Source organism: Vigna umbellata, chromosome 1 (genome assembly GCF_029865625.1).
Source record: "Vigna umbellata cultivar VRB3 chromosome 1, Vumbellata_1.0, whole genome shotgun sequence".
NCBI classification, from domain to species: Eukaryota; Viridiplantae; Streptophyta; class Magnoliopsida; order Fabales; family Fabaceae; genus Vigna; species Vigna umbellata.
The window spans coordinates 11,637,628-11,657,701 of NC_142165.1; the positions used below are offsets into that span (position 1 = coordinate 11,637,628).

Below are 20,074 nucleotides of genomic sequence, written 5' to 3' on the forward strand. Positions count from 1 at the left end.
TTGAAGAGAGATTACAGAGGTTTTTATATTTGATGTGTTATTCCCTTATATGAAAATTAATGGTTGATTTTCCCTTTCATTAAAACTAGTGGGTGATTTGTAGTATATTGTGCTGTTGAAAGATGTGAGTGATTTATGATGTGTTGTGCTGAAGTGTGTGTGGGTGGTTACTTTTAACATTTGGGTAGTTTATTTCAATTTTTTAATTTTAAAATATAATTAAAGGTAAATAGAAATATGAAATGTGTACATCAAAGAGGAGAATCCCCTTCTTATGTTGTATAGATTTAAAAAATAAAATTAATAATGGTAATCAGATAAAAAATAGTGGGTTATCTGTATTATGCTGTGTTGTGCTGTTGAAGTGTGCGTGGGTAGTTTATTTCCATATTCCTAATTTTAAAACATAATTAAGGATAAAATAGGAATATGAAATGTGTGCATCAAATGAGAGAATCCTGTTTATATATTGTTATAGATGAATGCCTTTATTGGGTCATTACAAATATAAGTATTTTTTTATTAGTTGATAATTGATTCATTGAATTATGAGTAGCCTCATTAAATATAACTTTCACTTAAATAAAATTTGAATTTACAACATTATTAATTAAAAATAACTAATTTAACTTCTTTTATTAGTCTGTGCGAATTATATATTTGTCTTATATATAGAACCTGAGGTAATATTTTTTTTTTTATGAATTCCATCCATTTTGACCCGTTAAAAAATTATATAAGAAATATAATTCATCCATGTTTCATTTGATAAATATATCTAATCCATTCATTTTGCCATCCCTATCTACAATTTGAGCACTGGTTGATTTTGATATATCTAAAGCATATCAACATGTCTTTATTCTTTTTTTTTGTGCTTTTCTTTCATCATGCACCACCCATAGGTTGGGAAGCATTTAAAGAGATTGTGGTCTGGAGCATTTCGTGCAATGGATGACATAAAGGAAACTGTCAGAATTTCAGGTGAAAAGCTATGCCGTGGTGTAGCTTCCTTGACAACAAGGCTCTGTGATGTTTCTCTAACTGAAATGTCAGATGCACACAAAGCAATGGATATTGTTTTACCCTTTTTGCTCACAGAAGGTATCCTAAGTAAAGTTGACAGTGTGCGCAAGGCATCAATTGGAGTTGTTATGAAGCTTACGAAGGTTAGGAATGGCTTGCTATCCCTTTGCTTTTCAACTTACTTCATACACCCACTTTGCTTTCGTTTTCTTAACTTTCTTCCACCCGATTGTAAATTAAATATATGTAAATTTTGTATATTTAAGTCTCAGTTTTTTGATCAAATCTTGTCAAACTTAGTTGGAATGTATATGTTTACTTGGCTCTAGTGTATATAGATGGAATATAACAAAAGACTATTTTAATATTCTTTTATTCTCATCAAATCTGATGTTGGTTGTTCCTTTTTTCTGCTTTGTTCTTAACCAAATGATTTTTCAGGTGCGGTATTTTAAATAATCTTACTGATGTTTTGGTTTTTGGTACTACTTTCTGGGTTTATTTGTTTCAGAAGTATAACTTATCCTATTTTCTTGTACTTAAATTTTCAAACTTCTTTTCCAAAACTAAGTAATTAGAATACCAACTGTTGTAGAATTCATTTCCCAGTAAGCATGATTGGTGCTAACCTGCACATATTGAATTCACAATTTTGGATATTTTTATTGTCTGTTTTGGTGTTAGTTTTTAGTTTATACATTGTGAAGTTTCTGGTTTTCCTTTGACAGTGTTTATCCGATTGTGATTGTGTAAGAAGAATAATGATTGGTTGTTACGGAAGGATAACATGGTGCTATTATTCCATTAAGTTATGGTGCTGTTAAATCTGAGTGTCTTATTATTATTGTCTTGTTTTAGCATGCTGGAACTGCAATTCGTCCACATATGTCTGATTTAGTGTGCTGCATGCTTGAAAGTTTATCAAGCCTAGAAGATCAATGGCTCAATTATGTCGAGGTTAGATTGAATGATATGTTCTGTTCCTGCATAAGTACATTTTTTTCTCGTTTATTTATATGTTAACTTTTTATGTTTTTCGTTTTATTAGCTTCATGCAGCAAATGTAGGAACACAGTCAGACAAGCTTGAAAGTTTGAGAATTTCCATAGCCAAAGGCTCTCCTATGTGGGAGACTTTAGATTCATGCATAAAAGTTGTTGATGCAGAATCATTGAACACATTGATCCCACGGCTTGCTCATTTAGTACGATCTGGTGTGGGCCTCAATACTAGGTCTGTTCTTAACTTTTTATCACATCTAATGTATTTTCTTTTGCATTGTTTGCCTGCTTGAACTGTCTTGAGTCATTTTGATATTACATTTTCCCTTGAAAATTTATGGAGCTTATGTTGATTCAAGGAGGGTGGGTTAGTAGAAAAGGCATGTAGGATTAGTGACAATCAGTAGTTGGCTGATGTTCTCTGTTTTACAAATTAATATATTGTCACCCTTATGATGCTGATGCTCTAGCTTTCTTATTTTAGTGATTTTTTTATATTCCTTTGCTTTTCCACTTCCTTCTTGTTGGGAATATTCTGTCCTTCAATGAAACACATTTGTGTTTCTTTACTATTGAAATTCTGTTTCATTATTGATAGGACTCCTAATAAGGATGGGCCTGTTAATCAACATGAAACAATTATAGAGGGAGCAAGGCCCAAAATATGGAAGGTTTACGTGAGAAGAAAGAAAATGGGGTTAGGAAAAGAAAGGGAAGTTAGTTAGAAAAGGGGAATGACGTGTCAGGAATCCAGGGGAGGGGAATTCTGTTATAGGAGAGAGAATAGAGAGTGTGAAGGGGGAACAGAGGAGGTGGTGAGTTGGTTAGGAGGAGAGTCATCCTCTGGTTAGGAGTGGGAGCACTCTGGGTTTTACTGGTGATTGTAGAGCTTTCAGCTCCATAACTTTTATTCTGCATAATACTTGAATAATATACCTGTGATATTCAGTTTTATTGTTGGGTTTCTATCATTGGTCCGACCTGCCGGATCCCCGAGAAGAGCTAGCATTGTTGTCCATGCCACCCAAAATGTCTGACCGAGTCGACGCATTGGAGGAAAGATTGTTAGCGATGGAAGTGTCTGTACGTGAGACGTTGGGGGAATTTCGCCAACTAATGTTGGAAGAGTTGACTAAGCTGCGTAACGAGCAAGCGGGAGAGCGTCGAGAATCTCCGTTTTCAGATATGGATTCAGGGGCAGAGTACAGGATGGCAGCAAAGAAGGTGGAATTGCCATCATTTGATGGTACTGACCCTGTGGGATGGATTACCAGGGCAGAGACATATTTTGAAGTGCACGGCTCTACAGAAGAGGTGAAGGTCCGATTGGCAAAACTAAGCATGGAAGGGGCAACCATTCATTGGTTTAATCTTCTACAAGAAGCAGAAGTGGGGTTGTCGTGGGCAAAGTTAAAAAGAGAGTTGATCGGTCGTTATGGTGGTCGTACTAGCGGTAATCCTTTCGAAGAGTTGAAAGATTTGTCGCAGACGGGCAGCGTAGATGAGTATCTAGCGGAGTTCGAATATATCTCCTCTCAAGTTTCTCGTTTACCAGAGGAGCAATATCTGGGTTACTTTATTGGAGGGTTGCGACCGGAGATTCGGCGGAGGGTTCGCACCTTCAACCCGATGAATCGTCTCCAAGCCATGCGCCTAGCTCGAGACGTGGAAGCAGAAGTGCAGGGAGAGGGATTTCAGCGTGGAGGAGGATTACGAGGGTGGAAAAGCAATCGTGATTGGGGTACGGGTCAGGGAGAGAAGTCTAGATCCGGGTCGGGTCAAGGCCCACATTTAGGGAAATTAGGCGTTGGGTTAGGCCCAACCCAGAGCATATCAAATAAACCATTATCGGCAGCGGGCTCCAGCCTTCATGAGTCACGTTCGACGACGCAAGGCAGTCGCGTTTCAGGTGATCGTTTCCCGACCGCCGACCGAAATCGCGGTACGAAACATTTGCCGTATGCGGAATTGATGAACAGGAAAGCTCAAGGGCTTTGTTTTCGATGCGGTGAAAAGTATCACCCCTTGCATCGATGCACAGAGCGGCAACTGCGAATGGTGGTGTTAGCGGATGACGAAACAGTAAATGAAGCGGGGGAGGTGATCACGAGTGAGACGCAAGAGGAGGAAGATGACCATAACTTGGAGTGTGGGTCTATGGGGCTGTTCGCAGAAGTTGAAGTACCATGGGGTGGTCGGAATAACCCTACAACTTTGCGCATAGAGGGTCTTCTCAATGGATTAACCCTGGGAGTGCTGATTGATAGTGGGGCCAGTCATAATTTCATTTCTCCCCTTGTAGTGGCTGCTCTGGAGTTGAAAGTGGACAAAAGAAAACAGATTGGTGTACGTTTGGGAGATGGACATAGGGTGTCTACAGCGGGGAAATGTGAGAAGTTGGACATCCAATTAGGAGAATTCTCTACTACGGTAGAGCCATATGTGTTGGAATTGGGGAACGTGGACATGATTTTGGGAGTTTCCTGGTTGCGAAGGTTTGGAAAGGTTACTTTTGATTGGGAAGAGATGACGCTAAGTTTTTTTTGGCAGGACAAATATCTGGAGTTACAAGGTCAGAAACTGAGAAAACACGGACAACATATAGCGTTGATGACATCTTTCCAGAGTGTGGTGAAGGAGAATAGTTTGGGAGAAAAGTCCATTTCGAAGCAAAGCTTATCAAAGACACAAGTTGAAGATATTCAACAGATTTTAGTGGGTTATGCGACTGTATTCCAAGAGCCACAGGGGCTGCCTCCTTATAGAAATGTGGTGCATGTTATTACATTGCAGCCAGAAGCAAAAGCCGTGAGTGTGCGACCATATCGGTATCCACATCACCATAAAGAGGAGATTGAAAAACAGGTTGGAGAGATGTTGACACAAGGAGTTATCAGACCCAGTTCTAGCGCTTTTTCCAGTCCGGTAATTCTTGTTAAGAAGAAAGACAGTTCATGGCGCATGTGCGTGGATTATAGGGAGCTGAATAAAGTCACAATTCCCGACAAATACCCAATTCCAGTGGTAGAGGAGTTATTGGATGAGTTATATGGTGCTACTTATTTTTCTAAACTAGACTTGAAATCTGGGTATCATCAAATACGGATGGCAGAGGAAGATGTCCATAAAACAGCTTTCAGGACACATGAAGGTCACTATGAATTCTTAGTGATGCCCTTTGGTTTGACAAATGCCCCTGCGACTTTCCAGTCTACTATGAATCAGATTTTTAAGCCCTATTTGAGGAAATTTGTACTAGTATTCTTTGATGATATACTAGTTTACAGTAAAGGATGGGATGAACATTTGAAGCACTTAATGAGAGTCTTTGAGTTGCTGTGTGAACAATCTTTCATGGTCAATAGAAAAAAGTGTGTTTTTGGGAGTCGGCAAGTAGAATACTTGGGTCATCTAATTTCTGAGCAAGGAGTTGCAGTAGACCCAGAAAAAATTAAAAGTGTGATAAATTGGCCCATACCTCATAATGTCAAAGGTGTGAGGGGTTTTTTGGGATTAACGGGGTATTATCGAAAATTTATTGCGGGTTATGGCAAGATTGCTCGGCCCCTTACGGAATTGACGAAGAAGGATGGTTTCCATTGGGGTCCAAATGCATTATTGGCCTTTGAGGAATTAAAAAAGGTAATGACTCAAGCTCCCCTATTGGCTTTACCTAACTTTTCTAAACCGTTTGAAATTGAGTGTGACGCTTCAGGGGCAGGGATAGGAGCAGTATTGATGCAAGACCGACAACCGATAGCTTATTTTAGTAAAGCTTTGGCACCGACTAATGTTAACAAGTCAGCCTATGAAAAAGAATTAATGGCATTAGTGTTGGCGGTCCAACATTGGAGACCATACTTGATTGGAAGGAGTTTCAAGGTGTATTCAGATCAGAAGAGTTTAAGACACCTCTTACATCAAAAAATCACCACCGAAGCTCAACAAAATTGGCTGGCAAAGTTGTTAGGATATCAGTTTGAGGTGATTTACAAACCGGGCCCAGAGAATAAAGCTGCTGACTCACTATCAAGAATGTTCGAAGCGGGTGAATTGAGGGAGATTCAGTCTTTTCCATTATGGTTGCAGGAACAACATATCCAAGAGGAAGTGGAAGTAGATCCTTTTTTACAGCAAGTGGTGCAGAAGCTACAACAGGAAGATGCATCTGTTGCAGATTTCACTTTGCAAAGAGGAGTATTATTTTACAAAGGACGCTTGGTATTGTCAGCTAAGTCAGATTTAATTCCTACTATCTTAAATGAGTTTCATTCTTCACCAGTAGGGGGTCACTCGGGTTTTTTAAGAACCTACAAACGTATCGCAGCAAATCTGTACTGGACGGGAATGAAGAAGATAATTCAAGAGTTTGTTAAAGCATGTGATGTATGCCAACGACAGAAATATGAAGCAACGTCTCCAGCTGGATTACTACAACCCCTGCCTATTCCAGATAGGATTTGGGAAGATATTTCCCTAGACTTCATTACGGGCTTACCAAAATCTAAGGGGTTTCAAGCTATATTTGTAGTGGTGGATCGATTGTCTAAATATGGCCACTTTATTTTATTGAAACATCCTTATACTGCCAGGAAGATTGCTGAATTATTTGCTAAGGAGATTGTACGACTTCACGGCCTTCCGCAATCGATTGTTAGTGATCGAGACCCTGTGTTTATGAGTCTTTTTTGGCAGGAACTATTTCGATTACAGGGAACAACTTTAAAAATGAGTTCTTCTTATCATCCTGAGACTGATGGTCAAACGGAAGTGGTAAATCGATGTTTAGAAGCTTATTTACGATGTTTTGTGTCGGAACAGCCCAAGAACTGGTCATATTGGGTACCTTGGGCAGAATTATGGTATAATACTACTTTTCATGGAGCAACAGGAAAGACCCCTTTTGAAATTGTGTATGGGAGAACACCACCTGCTTTAGTGCGTTTTACACAGGGCGAAACACGTGTGGAAGCTGTAGCCGCTGACTTGGTTGATAGAGATGAAGCTATTCGACAATTGAAATATCATCTGCTGCGAGCCCAGCAGCAAATGAAGAAATTTGCAGACAAAAAGCGGAGATTCATGCAGTTCGAGGTTGGAGAGTGGGTGTTTATTAAATTGCGTCCCCATAGACAAGTAACCATAGCCCGACGTATTAATCAGAAGCTGGCACCTCGGTATTATGGGCCTTTCTTAGTGGTGGAGAAGAAGGGAGAAGTGTCTTATAAGGTGCAGTTGCCGGAATCAGCAAAAGTACATCCGGTTTTTCATGTTTCTCAATTAAAAAAGACTATTGGTAATCATGCGGTAGAACCCACTTTACCAACAGAGTTGAGTCTGGAAGAGGAAGATCAAGAAGAACCTGAGACAGTGTTAGCAACCAGGGAGATTCCTGAGGGTGGTACTATTACTAAACAATGGTTGGTTAAATGGAAGGGGAGAACAGAGGAGGAGGCAACTTGGGAAGATGAGGGACTATTGCGAAGTCAATTTCCTTATTTTAGCCTTGAGGACAAGGCTGTTGCTGCAGGAGGGAGTAATGATAGGACTCCTAATAAGGATGGGCCTGTTAATCAACATGAAACAATTATAGAGGGAGCAAGGCCCAAAATATGGAAGGTTTACGTGAGAAGAAAGAAAATGGGGTTAGGAAAAGAAAGGGAAGTTAGTTAGAAAAGGGGAATGACGTGTCAGGAATCCAGGGGAGGGGAATTCTGTTATAGGAGAGAGAATAGAGAGTGTGAAGGGGGAACAGAGGAGGTGGTGAGTTGGTTAGGAGGAGAGTCATCCTCTGGTTAGGAGTGGGAGCACTCTGGGTTTTACTGGTGATTGTAGAGCTTTCAGCTCCATAACTTTTATTCTGCATAATACTTGAATAATATACCTGTGATATTCAGTTTTATTGTTGGGTTTCTATCAATTATTAACAAGGAAAAAACAGAACAAATGGATTCAAACTGTTATTTTTTTCCTTAATTAAGTTTTAAGCCCCTCAAATTTTTGTATATTTACTATTAATTGAGTTCTTGCCATTTAATTCTCCATTCTGTTTCATTATGAACAAGGAAAAAACAGAACAAATGAATTCAACTTGTTATTTTTTGCCTTAATTAAGTTTTAAGCCCCTAAAATTTTGGTAGTTTTAATTGAGTCCCTATTAAATTATTTTGGTCTATTGAGTATTTTAAACTTTTATATTTTTTAATTGAGTTCTTACTGTTTAATTCTCCGTTAAGTGGATGACGTGATTGTTATGTTGTTCAGTCATTTTTCTTATTTACTTACATGTATTAAGAAATGTGAGATTTTGGAATTAATATAAAATAATCTTGTGAAACGACAAGTAACTTTTGTTGTTTTCCTTGAAAACATGTAGGATAACAAGGGATCATCACTGTCAACTACATGAGTAGTAGTGACAGAGATAGTCTCTTGTCGTTTTAAGTGATGACATGGAAGCTATCGAGGAGCATGATGATCTCGTTATCTAACTAGTTTTCAATTAAAGCAACAAAAGTCATTTATCATTTTACATTAACCATAATACCATTTTATCATTCAAATGCCTATGAGTAAATTTCACTTCTCTTCTTGCAACCACATAATGTTTAGCAGAACTGTACCAGTGCTGATAATTATATGATTCTTATAAATGCAATGAATCTATATTTAAGCTTTGTCTCTGATAGATCACTTTTGTAATATTCACAATTAATTATGCTTTCTGTGCTTGTGCAGGGTTGGTGTTGCCAATTTCATTACGCTGTTGCTTGAAAGTGTTGGTGTTGACATTAAGCCATATGCAAATATGTTGGTGAGATTGTTGTTTCCAGTTGTTAAGGAGGAAAAAAGTACTGCTGCAAAACGTGCGTTTGCAAGTGCTTGTGCAAAAATCTTAAAGTATACACCGGCCTCACAAGCACAAAAGCTTATCGAAGATACTGCGGCTCTGCACGCTGGTGACAAGAATTCTCAAATTGCATGTGCATTTCTCTTAAAGAGCTATTCATCCATGGCAGCTGATGTTGTTGGTGGATATTATGCAGTTATCATTCCGGTTGTTTTTTTTTCAAGGTTATGAACATTCTCTTTTTTTCTGTTATGGTTTTTTATTTTAATATTTTATAAAAATCCAACATTATATCAAATCCAGAATCATAAATTTAAGCAGAAGCTTGTCATTCATTGGCTGCCAGCCACTGTCCTTTAGAATATTAGTTTGTTGTTCTTTGTGAACACTGGGTGATTCCAGGTAAGTAGATTTGGAGTCTTTTGGAGTCATTATGATGAGTTTGTAGGATTTGTCTTGTTCTTTTGTTTTTCCTATAATTTCTCTTGTACCAGTTTCAAAGGGTGCAGTATGTTCTATGCTGTTGCATTCTCATCAATTTCAGAAATTATTTCATGTTATGTTGGAAAAAAAGAATTCTGAAAATGTATTTGGAAAATAGCAAAGTGTAGGTCAATAGAGAAGTTGTGAATACCATGTTGAGGTCCCATTAATTATTGTTGTAGTGTCTTTATTTTAGTAAATTATTATTATGGAGAACACCAAGCCAAGTTCTCAGTTATTGTGAATGGCCAACTCTCCTAAAGTTTAAATAGGCCGGCTGGGAATAATTTTATATATCTGACTTAGCTGAAATCATGGTTTATAATCATGGAAAAAGCACTGGCCAAGCATATCTTGTCTCAAATTGTAATTTAACTGGAAGAATGTTCCCATCAGCCTTGTAAGGATCCGTATTTGGTAAAAACTTAAGCTCTCACATTGTGGCCAATTATGGATTTTATATTTAACTCTTGAAAATCATGTATGTCGTTGTAGGCATTTGATTCTGAATTTTAAGGGTAGATGAGCAAACTGTGTTTGTTGAATAAAGCTCATATAGCAAACTAAGATCTTCACATTGAAAAATTTAAGTATTCTTATTTCACATAGACTAAAAATTGTCATGCAGATTTGAAGATGATAAAAATGTCTCTGGACTATTTGAGGAACTATGGGAAGAATATACAAGTGGGGAACGAATCACTCTCCACTTATATTTACAAGAAATTGTTTCACTTATTTGTGAGGGCATGTCATCATCATCATGGGCAAGTAAAAGAAAAGTTAGTCTTGCTCTGTTTTCTTCCTTTTCTATTATTTTCATATAACCTCATTCAACTTGGTGATTTCATGGTTTGTGTATAGATGTTTACTTATTTATCTTCTGTTGCCTGCAGTCTGCACAGGCTATATGTAGGCTTAGTGAAGTTTTGGATGAATCTCTTTCTTCTCACCATAAGGTTTTGCTTCAGTCTCTCATGAAGGAAATTCCTGGTCGCCTATGGGAGGTAAAATAATGAAGACTTCCACTTTTAAGTTTATATATTTGGCAGAGAAACTTGTTATCAAATATCAATCTTGGACGATTGCGTCAAGTTTCATGTGCTTGTATTTCTTACTACATATGGCAGGGTAAAGAGGTGCTATTGCTAGCAGTAGGTGCTCTATGTACATCCTGCCATAAAGCAATTTTAGCTGAAGGTTCCTCCTCTTCCATTGCCATTCTGAATTTGGTATCATCTGCATGCACCAGAAAGGGGAAAAAGTATCGTGAAGCAGCACTTTCCTCTCTTGAACAGGTTAGTAATTTATTTATAATGTGTGCTGGTTAGTAATTTTGGGAAAGTTTTCTCCTTTGGGGTAAACATTCAATTGAAACCAACAAAGCAATATAATCAATATCAAATGTTCAAGAAAAAAATAAATTATAACAAAAAGTGGATAAAAGTTACAAATCAAATGTGTTAGAAACTGTTGGAAGTCTCGTATCGACTAGAGATAAGATTAATTTATAGTATATAAGTGAGTATAAACCTCATCCTAAAAGCCGGTTTCGGTTTTGTGGGGTTGATTTTAGCTTAAAATTCACCTCTTAACAGAAACTACTAAATTCTAAAAGAATGCAAAATGGTGACACTCCAAATTGTAGTGATGAGTTTGATGGCAGAAATTAGGAAGTCAAGCTTTAGGAAAAATCTACAGAATCTGAAATAGTCTTGGTATACTACCATGCTTGTGTATTCCACATTTAAAATCTTGAAATTTAACTGCACCCATGGAAGCTTCAAAGCACAGCCATCTGCTCTCAACAACTTCGTTTTTCTGTACCCTTATTTAGAATTAATTACAAAGATAATAAAAAAATAGAAACTGAGCATCATAAAACTACATAGATAACTTGAGAGTAAAACATATTTGGCTGTGTTTTATTTTAATTTGTAGTCATCGGAAGAGAAAATTAGAGTCGTAGCCTGATTCTCATGGGCTCATTGGCCTTCCTTAGACTGACTTATCATAAAAATCCCAAGGTAATTAGAAAAATAGCAAAATTTCATGAAAAACACTACGGATTGAGTGAAGCACCATGTTTCATATAATAACAATACACCATATAACATTATAAAGTGCATACTAAAATGTTGATTAATCACCAAAATATGCTCTAGAATTTTATTCTTTTATCATTCATTTTAATTTTTTGAAAAGTCTATAGACGAGATGTAGCAGAACTGGGATTTCAATGGTACTAGCCCATTTATTTTGTCAAGTCAAATGGAGTGAGTGATCTGTTGGCCTGGCCTCTTTTTACACTGCTTCTATCTATACAAGTTGTAATGGAACATATGAGACATAACATAAACACCCAAGCACTTGGGGAACCCATCCCATTAAAAGCTAGCTGTTAAAAGTTAGATATTCCATCAAGTATCCCATACTAAATTTGAGATTTAGCCTCCCATAATTCCGAAGTCCCATCATAACATTGCTTAGCCAACGTCTCGACAACTTTCACTCTATGATAATTTACTTAGTGACACTTGAATATAATTTCTTATTGGCTAAAACCTTTCACCAGTCATGACCCTTTATAGGTAGTTCTTTTTGAGGTGCTGATAATCAGTAATGAGGCCAACAGTAAGCACCCAAGTACTTCTTGAACTCACCCCTTAAAAACTAGATGTTAAGGGGGGGAAACCAAACACTTGAATACTTCATCAAGCCTCTTATACTACTTGATGTGAGGCTTAGACTCCCACAATACCCATGTTCCTATAAATATGAAATCATATATGAACCTCTTACTCAACAGTTTAAGCATAACATACTAAATTCAGCAATATTTCATATATTCTTTCATATTAAGTTGCATTATTTTTTGAATGTTTCCAGGTTATAAAATCCTTGGCCAATCCAGAGTTCTTTAATATGGTTTTTCCCTTGTTGTTTGATCTATGCAATTCAGAGCCCCTAAAGTCTGGGCAAGCACCTTTGGTCAGTGATCCCGCTGAAACAGGTTATGACAAATTCTGGATCTTCATTTATATCTTGAACAGGTTTTGTTCCTTATAGGAGACTGTGTATGACCATCAATGAATCATTTAATGCAGTTCTTGACGTTAAGTTCCTCATGCCAAGTTGGTTTAGTTTGTTGTTTCTTAACGAGGTTTTCATTTTGGGGCCATTTGGTTTCATTGTTTTTTACTCTCAAAGGTTTGTTAGGAAACGTGAAAATATTTTTATTTTCATTTTTGCTTTCACTTTATCCAATACAAACTTCTGAAAATAGGAAACAAACTGAAAATAGAAAACGTTTTATAACATCACCCTATTTAGAAACTTGATGAAATGGACGATTCTCCTTGTTACTGTTACTGTTCAATGGCTATTCAAATGGCCAGCCACTTAAATCATTTGATTTTTCCTTGTTACAAGCTGCTTAGTGCTACTGACGACAACCCTTTTTGACTTCTTTTTTTGCAGAGTTGGACAGTGTTGAAGAGATTTCTGTTCCACATAACAAAATTGTTGACTGTTTAACCTCTTGTATCCATGTGGCACATATAAATGATATTCTTGAGAAACAAAAGAGCTTAATGCACATGTATACCGCATTCCTGTTGCCTGAACATAAATGGACTGGTATTCTTTATACTTCATTCATCATTTTTCAAAGTCCCTTCCAATTTTCTAATAGTCTTAATTAAGAAAGCCATCGTTGTGCAGTTAAAACTGCAGCCTTTTTATCTATCAAAGAACTTTGCTCAAGGCTCCACAGTGTTGTGAAAGACTCCCAGGGAAATCACGAACTTGCTGGCGCAACTTCTTTTGTTCAGGAGGTAATGGAGGCTTACTCTCAGTTGGACTAGTAACTTCAATTCTTGAATGATCTAAATAAACTTTATTCTTTTACAGATATTTCACTCTCTGTCACCAAAAATACTGCATTGCATAAGCACAATAAAAATTGCACAGGTACGTCACTGTCTTGTTTGGTTGAACATTATTCATGAGTTAGATTTCCCAATCCTATAGAACTAGAAACCCCTGGGGTAATCAGCACTTTTGGAAGTAAATTTCAATAGACAGCACTATTAATTTATAATGACATGAGCTACAAGTGCAATTTCAATTGGGAATCATGAATATTTTCATTGCATTCATTTAAATATTTTATGAACGTAATTTATGAAATGTTTACTGAAATTTTTTCCAATTTTTTTTTCTACTTGTATGCATCATTTGTATTCAAAACATATTTTGGAGAGGTGAGGGGTATAATTATGGAAAGCACTAAATAATGTTTGTTATAGTGAATGAAATTGCTCTGCTTTCACATTTATTGGGTTTGCTCATGACTTCGTACCATGTAATTCAAAAAATAGTTAAAAGGTTGTTGTGCTCCAGTGATAAGCCCAGTGATCTGTTTTATTTTCACCCAATCTACAATACTAACGAAACGAAACAGATACGATGCGTTAAAAAATTTACTGCTGCATACATTACATCTGATTGCCTTGATTGTTTGGCAAAAGTGGACTCTGAAGTAAAACTGAAGCAAAATTATTTTCTTTAGGAAATATTATCAATTTAAAAATCTAACGAACAAAACTGTCAGGATAGTCGAAATTTAGGGACTAGATTTGTAACTTTTTGTGTGTTTGCGTGATCATCGTTACTAAGTGGTGATTGTTGTGCCGAAAATCAGGTTCATATTTCAGCTTCAGAATGTCTTCTGGAAGTCATGAAACTTTCGATGGACGTGCCGTTGGTTGGCGACGTCAATGAAGGTTTCAAGGACGAGCTGATTCATCAGTGCGAGATAGAGAAGAACGAAGGTGCAAAGTCAATATTAAGAAAATGTGTCAACATTCTTCAAGACTGGAAACACTAAATTGTACGAGCTATGGTCTTAATCCTTATTTACTAAGTTTTCAGATGATAAATCACTACAGCTCCTGCTTCTTGCTCATTATTTGCTGTAGTCGGTTAGTTCTTTCTTTTATATTGTCTTAATGATTTACAATTTTTGTAAGAAAATTTTGTATACGAATTATTATGATAATACTATGGTTATAATTTCTGTTAAAGCAACAGATGTTTCTAGATAAATTAAAACTTTTAAATCAACGTATAAGATTGAGGAGAAAAGAATATCGTATTCTTGAAACAAATTGAATTTGATCTGGTAACTCGTGTCAACCTCTAATATTAATCTTATGCAAGTTATTAAAATGAATTTATAATTTCAACTAAAAATAAAATTGTATGCATAGTTGTCTGATTATTAATGGTAATTTTGTTCTTTTGACATTTAAAAGAACTTTACGATGATAAAAAAATATATTTAAAATGGTAAGAAAATGTTAACGCGGACGTAGAACATTCTGAATTATCATTATAATATCGTATTTTAAGTAACATTGTTTATTTAAACAATTATTATAAACAACACGGTTGAAGATAATCTTAGTCTGTCAAATGAAAGCTCATTTAAATGTAATTTTTCATGTTGCTATTTTTGCATTGAGATTATTTTATGACTCGGATTTAACTAAATATTAACATTTCACCAAATAATTTTATATTTTAGTTTTTTATTTTTAGATACGATTTTTCTTCTTGAACTTTTAGTAGTTTATTATGTGAGGGACCATTTTAACATTTGGTTCAGATAAGAAACGGAGCTGAGAGGAAAATGACGGGAAAAAAAACTAAGGAAAAACTTTTGGTTTGGATAAGAAATCAATCTGAGAGGAAAAAAAAGGAAAAATTAAGGAATTTTTAATAAAATTTTACGTTTTTAGATTGATAGAATAAAGGAAAATGATAAAATAAATACTTTTATTTCCTTATTATTAGTTTTTATCTGTTTGATTTTGTGGATAAGTGAGAAGGGAAGACAATGAAATTGAGAGGAGTAATATATGGGAAAAAATTTAGTAATTTTTACTATAATTTTATGTATCTTTTATTTGTATCTTTTATCATTAGTATTTTTACGTGAAAGTGAAGGAAAAGAAATGCTAATCATAAAGAGTATAATTTTATGTTAGAAAGTAGAGAAAAATATGAGAGTAAAATATATCAAATTTATCAATAATAAATTTAAGATATATTTTAAATATTAAAATAAATAAATATACATTTTGTTATGAAATTCATTCATAGCTAAAATAAGTAAAATTAGATTAAGCAATTTATTATTGAATTTAAGATTAAGTAATTTACTAAAATTTAATTAATTTTTAATTTTTTATAAATTTAAGTATTTTTAATTTATTTTTTATTTAAAAACATTCAATAATTTATTTTTTAATTTAGTTTTTATTGTATAATTTTTTTTGTTAAATAGATGAAGTGATTCTTATTTTATTCTATATTTTTAACTTACTACAAATTATGAGATTTTGTAATTCACCACAACCTGTTTTGATGATAATAATGATGATATAAAAGTTTAAATTAAAATAATAAATTTATCATTGATTTTATTAATTTACATTATTGAATTAAACAAATTTAATAAGGAATTAATTAAAAATTAAATGAATTGTTTAAAATGTAATTATCCTTCATTAAAACCATTAATACAAATTATATAGACACCTTTCAAAACAATTGAAATGATCACAGAATAAAAAGCAATTATCATAGTGACTGAGGTTGCGTTTCTCCGTTCTCAGTGAAGTCTTCTCCTTCAAGAAGACGAAGAATTAGAAGAAAGAAGGGTTTGCAGTGCAAGCATGGATGAAGCTGAATTTCAACGCCTTCTCCAACTCTTCCCCGTTGTTCGTTGTCGCGATTACTCTGTACCTCTCTCTCTCTCTCTCTCTCTCTCTCTCTCTCTCTGTTTAGGGTTTACAATTGTATGCCTTCTCCTTAATTTTTTTATCTCCATAACTCTGCATTAGGAATCTGGCTTCTCTGCTGGTTAAAGTTTCGATCTTTCAGAGACCCATGTTGTGATTTTTGCATTTCACGTAATGCTTCTCTCTAATGCAATTAAATCCTTTTTGGTTTTGATGTTAGTTTAAGGTGGTAGTGCAGTTTGATGTATATTAGTGTCTCAATTCTTGAGGAAATTTTAGGTGAAAGTTTTAGGTTACGAATACCATAAAACATGAGAAGGATTTGGTATGAGATCTTTGACAAGGTCCAGGAATGAATTGCGAGGACTTTATCGGTAAGAAATATATGGTTTCAGTTTTGGTGGTTAAATTGGGTATTTTAATTATATACTTATCAAGTTGAAAGAAATTTTTTAGAAAAGATGTACTCAGTTTTACCTTGGGATTGAAGCCAGAGGCTTTGGTAGGAGGTGGGAGCAGTGAGCTACTATCGAATTTTGCAAACCAATGGTGTATTTCGTTGAAATGGATTGATTTTATGTTTAAGGATATTCATCTCTGTGGAGTTTTCGTGGGAAAAGGCTGTATTCAATTCATGGATATTACCTGGGTCCCTTCTCATGCCTTTTTGAGGAAACATCTGTTCTAAATACTTTCAAGTTTCCTTGTTGTTTTGTACCCTTTTTTTCTATTGTTATTATTTAGTCTTTTTGGAAGATAGCTCATCCTCCTTCCTTTGTGTTCTTTCTCTTTTTCATATTATGATACTTGTTTTATAGAAAATTACAAATGTCATAGTATTCTGCGCCAACTTTTGAACTTCATTGAAACAATTTGAACATACTGAAATCCAAAAGTCTTCTCTTGCTTGTTACGGTTTGAAGGATCATTTAATTTAACTATTTTGTTCTGTGTTGGTTGATGAATGAGAAATACTTGGATGATGTTAGCGCACATGCTACTGGACCTATTTTAGAGACAAAACCTTGACCTTTCTCCTTCTATATCTTTACATCCTTTGTGCGAAGTTTGGATTATGAAGATTGCCTTACGGTTGGTAAGAGTTGCCCCGGAATTTGTCAATACTAGTTAATGTTATCTCATCTTATTCTTATTTTTTATTTAATACAAAGATTGGAATAATTTCCCATTTCTGTTCCACTTACATATGTAGTGTCCACAATGCTGACGTTTTATTTTATACGAATCAATTGGTTTTCTCTACCTTAAATTCCTTTACTCCTTTGAGTGGCATTTTCTGAAATTGTGATTCAGATGGAGCGTACTCTCAAACTATATATGATTCAAATTTCAAAATTTGTGTTTCTTAGCTTAAATAATTTACGAATTATATTTGAACATGCATTCAAGTACCAAATTGATAACAGTTAAATTTCAGGCAGAAGCAGCGTCATCCAGACAAATTCCATCTGGGGTAGCACAGAATGAGGTGGTAATGCTGAACCTGCATCTGTTATAGGCACGGATGTTTGCATATATATCATGTCAGCTAACGAATTTGTATCTTCAGGTAAAGCAATGGCAAGATGCATGGGATGAAAAGGAAATTAACGATTCTGAGCAGCAAGGACTTGATCAACATGGTACAACTATCTTTGGGACATTTTTTTCAACTTCAATTTCCTAGAAAGCGCATCAACATCCATGAGTTGCATGGAAAAATATTTATTTATTTTGGTTATAACTAGTAGGAAACAGAATAATGATTTTGAAAAATTAATGCATGCTATTCTTGTGTGAATTCTTCAAATGTACAGATTCATTTTGGAGCAAGCTAAAGACGGAGGCTGCTAGGAAGGTATTCTAAAATTTACCTGTTATTATATGCATATAAATTTGTTTCAGAATTAGCATCATAGCACATTATCAGAAATTTGTTTGCACCCTTAACAAGTTTGAAGCTGATTATGTGAATATTGAAGTTTTAATTGGAAGTAATGGCATGTCTTAGATGCATCCATGGTTTAGCCTACCCTTCCATAAGAGGAATTTGACATATGAAGGGATGCATTGGTTTTTGTTTGTGTCGTCAATTGCTTACTATTTTTTTGATTAAACCCAAAATTTCTATTTTCTATATTATTATTATAATTATTTGGAGTCCCATATGGTATGTCAATATATCAACTGTTTTGCATCATTGCCTCCTCCCTTGGGACAACAGTAACCTGGTTTACTTGATTTGCCCAGTTGAAATTTTCACTTAATGATGGACCTTTATTTTGTCAAGAATTTTTTGGGTACTTTATTTTGTAAAGATAAGGATAAAAGCATTCCAATGTAATTTGATTTTGTCTTTTTGGTTATAGGAGAGAAACATTCGTATTATTATTTTTGTCCATGAATGAATGTTACTCTCTGGCAACTTCCCTTTTTTGTAAACCTGTTTTTGAGAAAGTATAATTTACTCTTAAACCCATGCAAGCACAGTGGTGACAAATGAGAGAAGGGAGTTATGTCATAGTATTTATGCTTTAAGCGTATAAATTTGGTGATGTTATTGAGAATCCATATGATATTTACCTGTCATTATTAAATAAAGCTGTCAATTATGCTTTGAGTGAAACTCAGCTCATTGATTGTAATGTTCCAACAGATGGATGCAGAAGAAGCAGAGAGATTTTGCAAGGCATTCCGACAAATTCATAAGAAACTAGTATGTGCCTATTTAAATTTCATTTATCTCATTGTTCATAATAAATACTACGAAAGATATATTTTCTCCCTGAAATTACAGAAAATGAAAAAAGGGGAAAAGAAACCAAAATTGTTGCTTCTAATGCAATAAATAGGAACTGTTTCCTTAATAGTATTGCATTTAACGAAATTTTTTGTTGTTTGATTTTATGTTTTCCATTATATTTTACTTTTTAGGTGAATGAAGAGTTGAGTTTAGATGCAGCTCGAAGCTTCTTAAAATCATCCTAGAGTTCCAAAGAATATGCTTTCAACATTTTCCTTGTGATTCAACAATCGGCCATTGTAATTCTTTTGTACTGTATCAAAGTGTTTTATAATACCTGTGACATGGTATTTTAATTTTTATCTGTAGTTATTTATTACTTTTGTAATATTAAGAACTAATATATCTTCTTTTTTTCATTTCAATTGTTTGAATTTCGTTTTTTATGTGCATAGAAGGTGGAGTTTCAATCATTCCGTGTGGTTCTGATCGTGTCAGCATCATCGATAAAGTCTGTTTGTTAGCATTGATACTGAAATGAATTTGTACATTCTCAACTTACAAACCTATATATTGTAACTGCAAAAACACAAAACAGAAAAGAGTTTTTCTCTTTTTATCTTTTTAAAGTTATGTTTAATTTATTAAAAATAAAAACTATTTTGAAATAATTATTATGTCATGTCCATTTGTATCTTACTTGTCTTTTGGGCTTACGGCAAGTCATTAATGATGGTAACAGTTAATGGGTACCTGTGACCGACAAACACAAATCCCACATTTCCTCTAAAACATTTTTTTTTCTTTAAATAGCAATATTTTTATATAAATTTAAATTAGGTTAAAAATATCGATTTTGAAAATTATATAAAAAAATTATACATTAACTAGATATTTTTTTCTTTAATATTTCTGGAGTAACTTATTCTAAAAATATTTGATCCACAAATTCCATAGGTACCATTACTTATAAAATCATCACCAAACCGCAAAAGTGGACAAGCCAACAACTTCTTTAGGCCTTGTTCTTTTGAGTGGATTTGAGAGGATGGATTTGAGGGGATTTGAGAGGATTTGAAGATAATTTTTTTTGTCGTTTTTTTGAGCGAATTTGGAGGTAAATGAGAGTGAATTTGAAAATAAAATTTGTGAGAATTAGTAT

The 20,074-nt window shown here is 34.6% G+C and overlaps 2 protein-coding genes across 5 annotated transcripts in view; both read left to right on the plus strand.

The window, feature by feature from the left end:
• Positions 1 to 14,447, plus strand: part of LOC124832866 (ARM repeat superfamily protein) — a 35,988-nt gene extending 21,541 nt beyond the window's left edge. Inside the window, exons 24-35 of the mRNA XM_088094876.1 lie at positions 906 to 1,169; positions 1,885 to 1,983; positions 2,075 to 2,259; positions 8,766 to 9,101; positions 9,989 to 10,142; positions 10,257 to 10,367; positions 10,491 to 10,658; positions 12,250 to 12,373; positions 12,841 to 12,999; positions 13,084 to 13,196; positions 13,273 to 13,332; positions 14,066 to 14,447. Of these exons, the coding sequence (XP_087951002.1) occupies positions 906 to 1,169; positions 1,885 to 1,983; positions 2,075 to 2,259; positions 8,766 to 9,101; positions 9,989 to 10,142; positions 10,257 to 10,367; positions 10,491 to 10,658; positions 12,250 to 12,373; positions 12,841 to 12,999; positions 13,084 to 13,196; positions 13,273 to 13,332; positions 14,066 to 14,251 (1,959 nt within the window). The 3' untranslated portion in view covers positions 14,252 to 14,447. The remainder of the gene's footprint in view (positions 1 to 905; positions 1,170 to 1,884; positions 1,984 to 2,074; positions 2,260 to 8,765; positions 9,102 to 9,988; positions 10,143 to 10,256; positions 10,368 to 10,490; positions 10,659 to 12,249; positions 12,374 to 12,840; positions 13,000 to 13,083; positions 13,197 to 13,272; positions 13,333 to 14,065) is intronic.
• Positions 14,448 to 15,982: 1,535 nt separating this feature from the next.
• On the plus strand, positions 15,983 to 19,533 carry LOC148204638 (octanoyltransferase). 4 transcript variants are annotated; one of them, XR_015780948.1, is made up of 7 exons: positions 15,983 to 16,169; positions 17,608 to 17,658; positions 17,740 to 17,812; positions 17,987 to 18,027; positions 18,826 to 18,885; positions 19,104 to 19,211; positions 19,368 to 19,533. XR_015780948.1 is itself a non-coding variant. In XM_088094882.1 (6 exons), the coding sequence occupies exons 1-6, from the start codon at positions 16,104 to 16,106 to the stop codon at positions 19,155 to 19,157; spliced, it is 345 nt and encodes a 114-aa protein (XP_087951008.1). In that variant the 5' UTR covers positions 15,983 to 16,103; the 3' UTR covers positions 19,158 to 19,331. The 4 variants fall into 4 exon arrangements, 2 of the variants coding, with proteins under 2 accessions (XP_087951008.1, XP_087951014.1); XR_015780949.1 differs by having other exon boundaries at positions 19,371 to 19,533; XM_088094882.1 differs by lacking the exon at positions 19,368 to 19,533 and having other exon boundaries at positions 19,104 to 19,331.
• Positions 19,534 to 20,074: the final 541 nt, after the last annotated feature.

Bases quoted from the DNA above. Each gene is read 5' to 3' on its own strand.
- LOC148204638 (XM_088094882.1), top strand. From the start codon at position 16,104: ATGGATGAAGCTGAATTTCAACGCCTTCTCCAACTCTTCCCCGTTGTT. The intron at 16,170-17,607 runs GTACCTCTCTCT...GTTAAATTTCAG, and splicing joins TTCGTTGTCGCGATTACTCT to GCAGAAGCAGCGTCATCCAG. The intron at 17,659-17,739 runs GTGGTAATGCTG...TTGTATCTTCAG, and splicing joins CTGGGGTAGCACAGAATGAG to GTAAAGCAATGGCAAGATGC.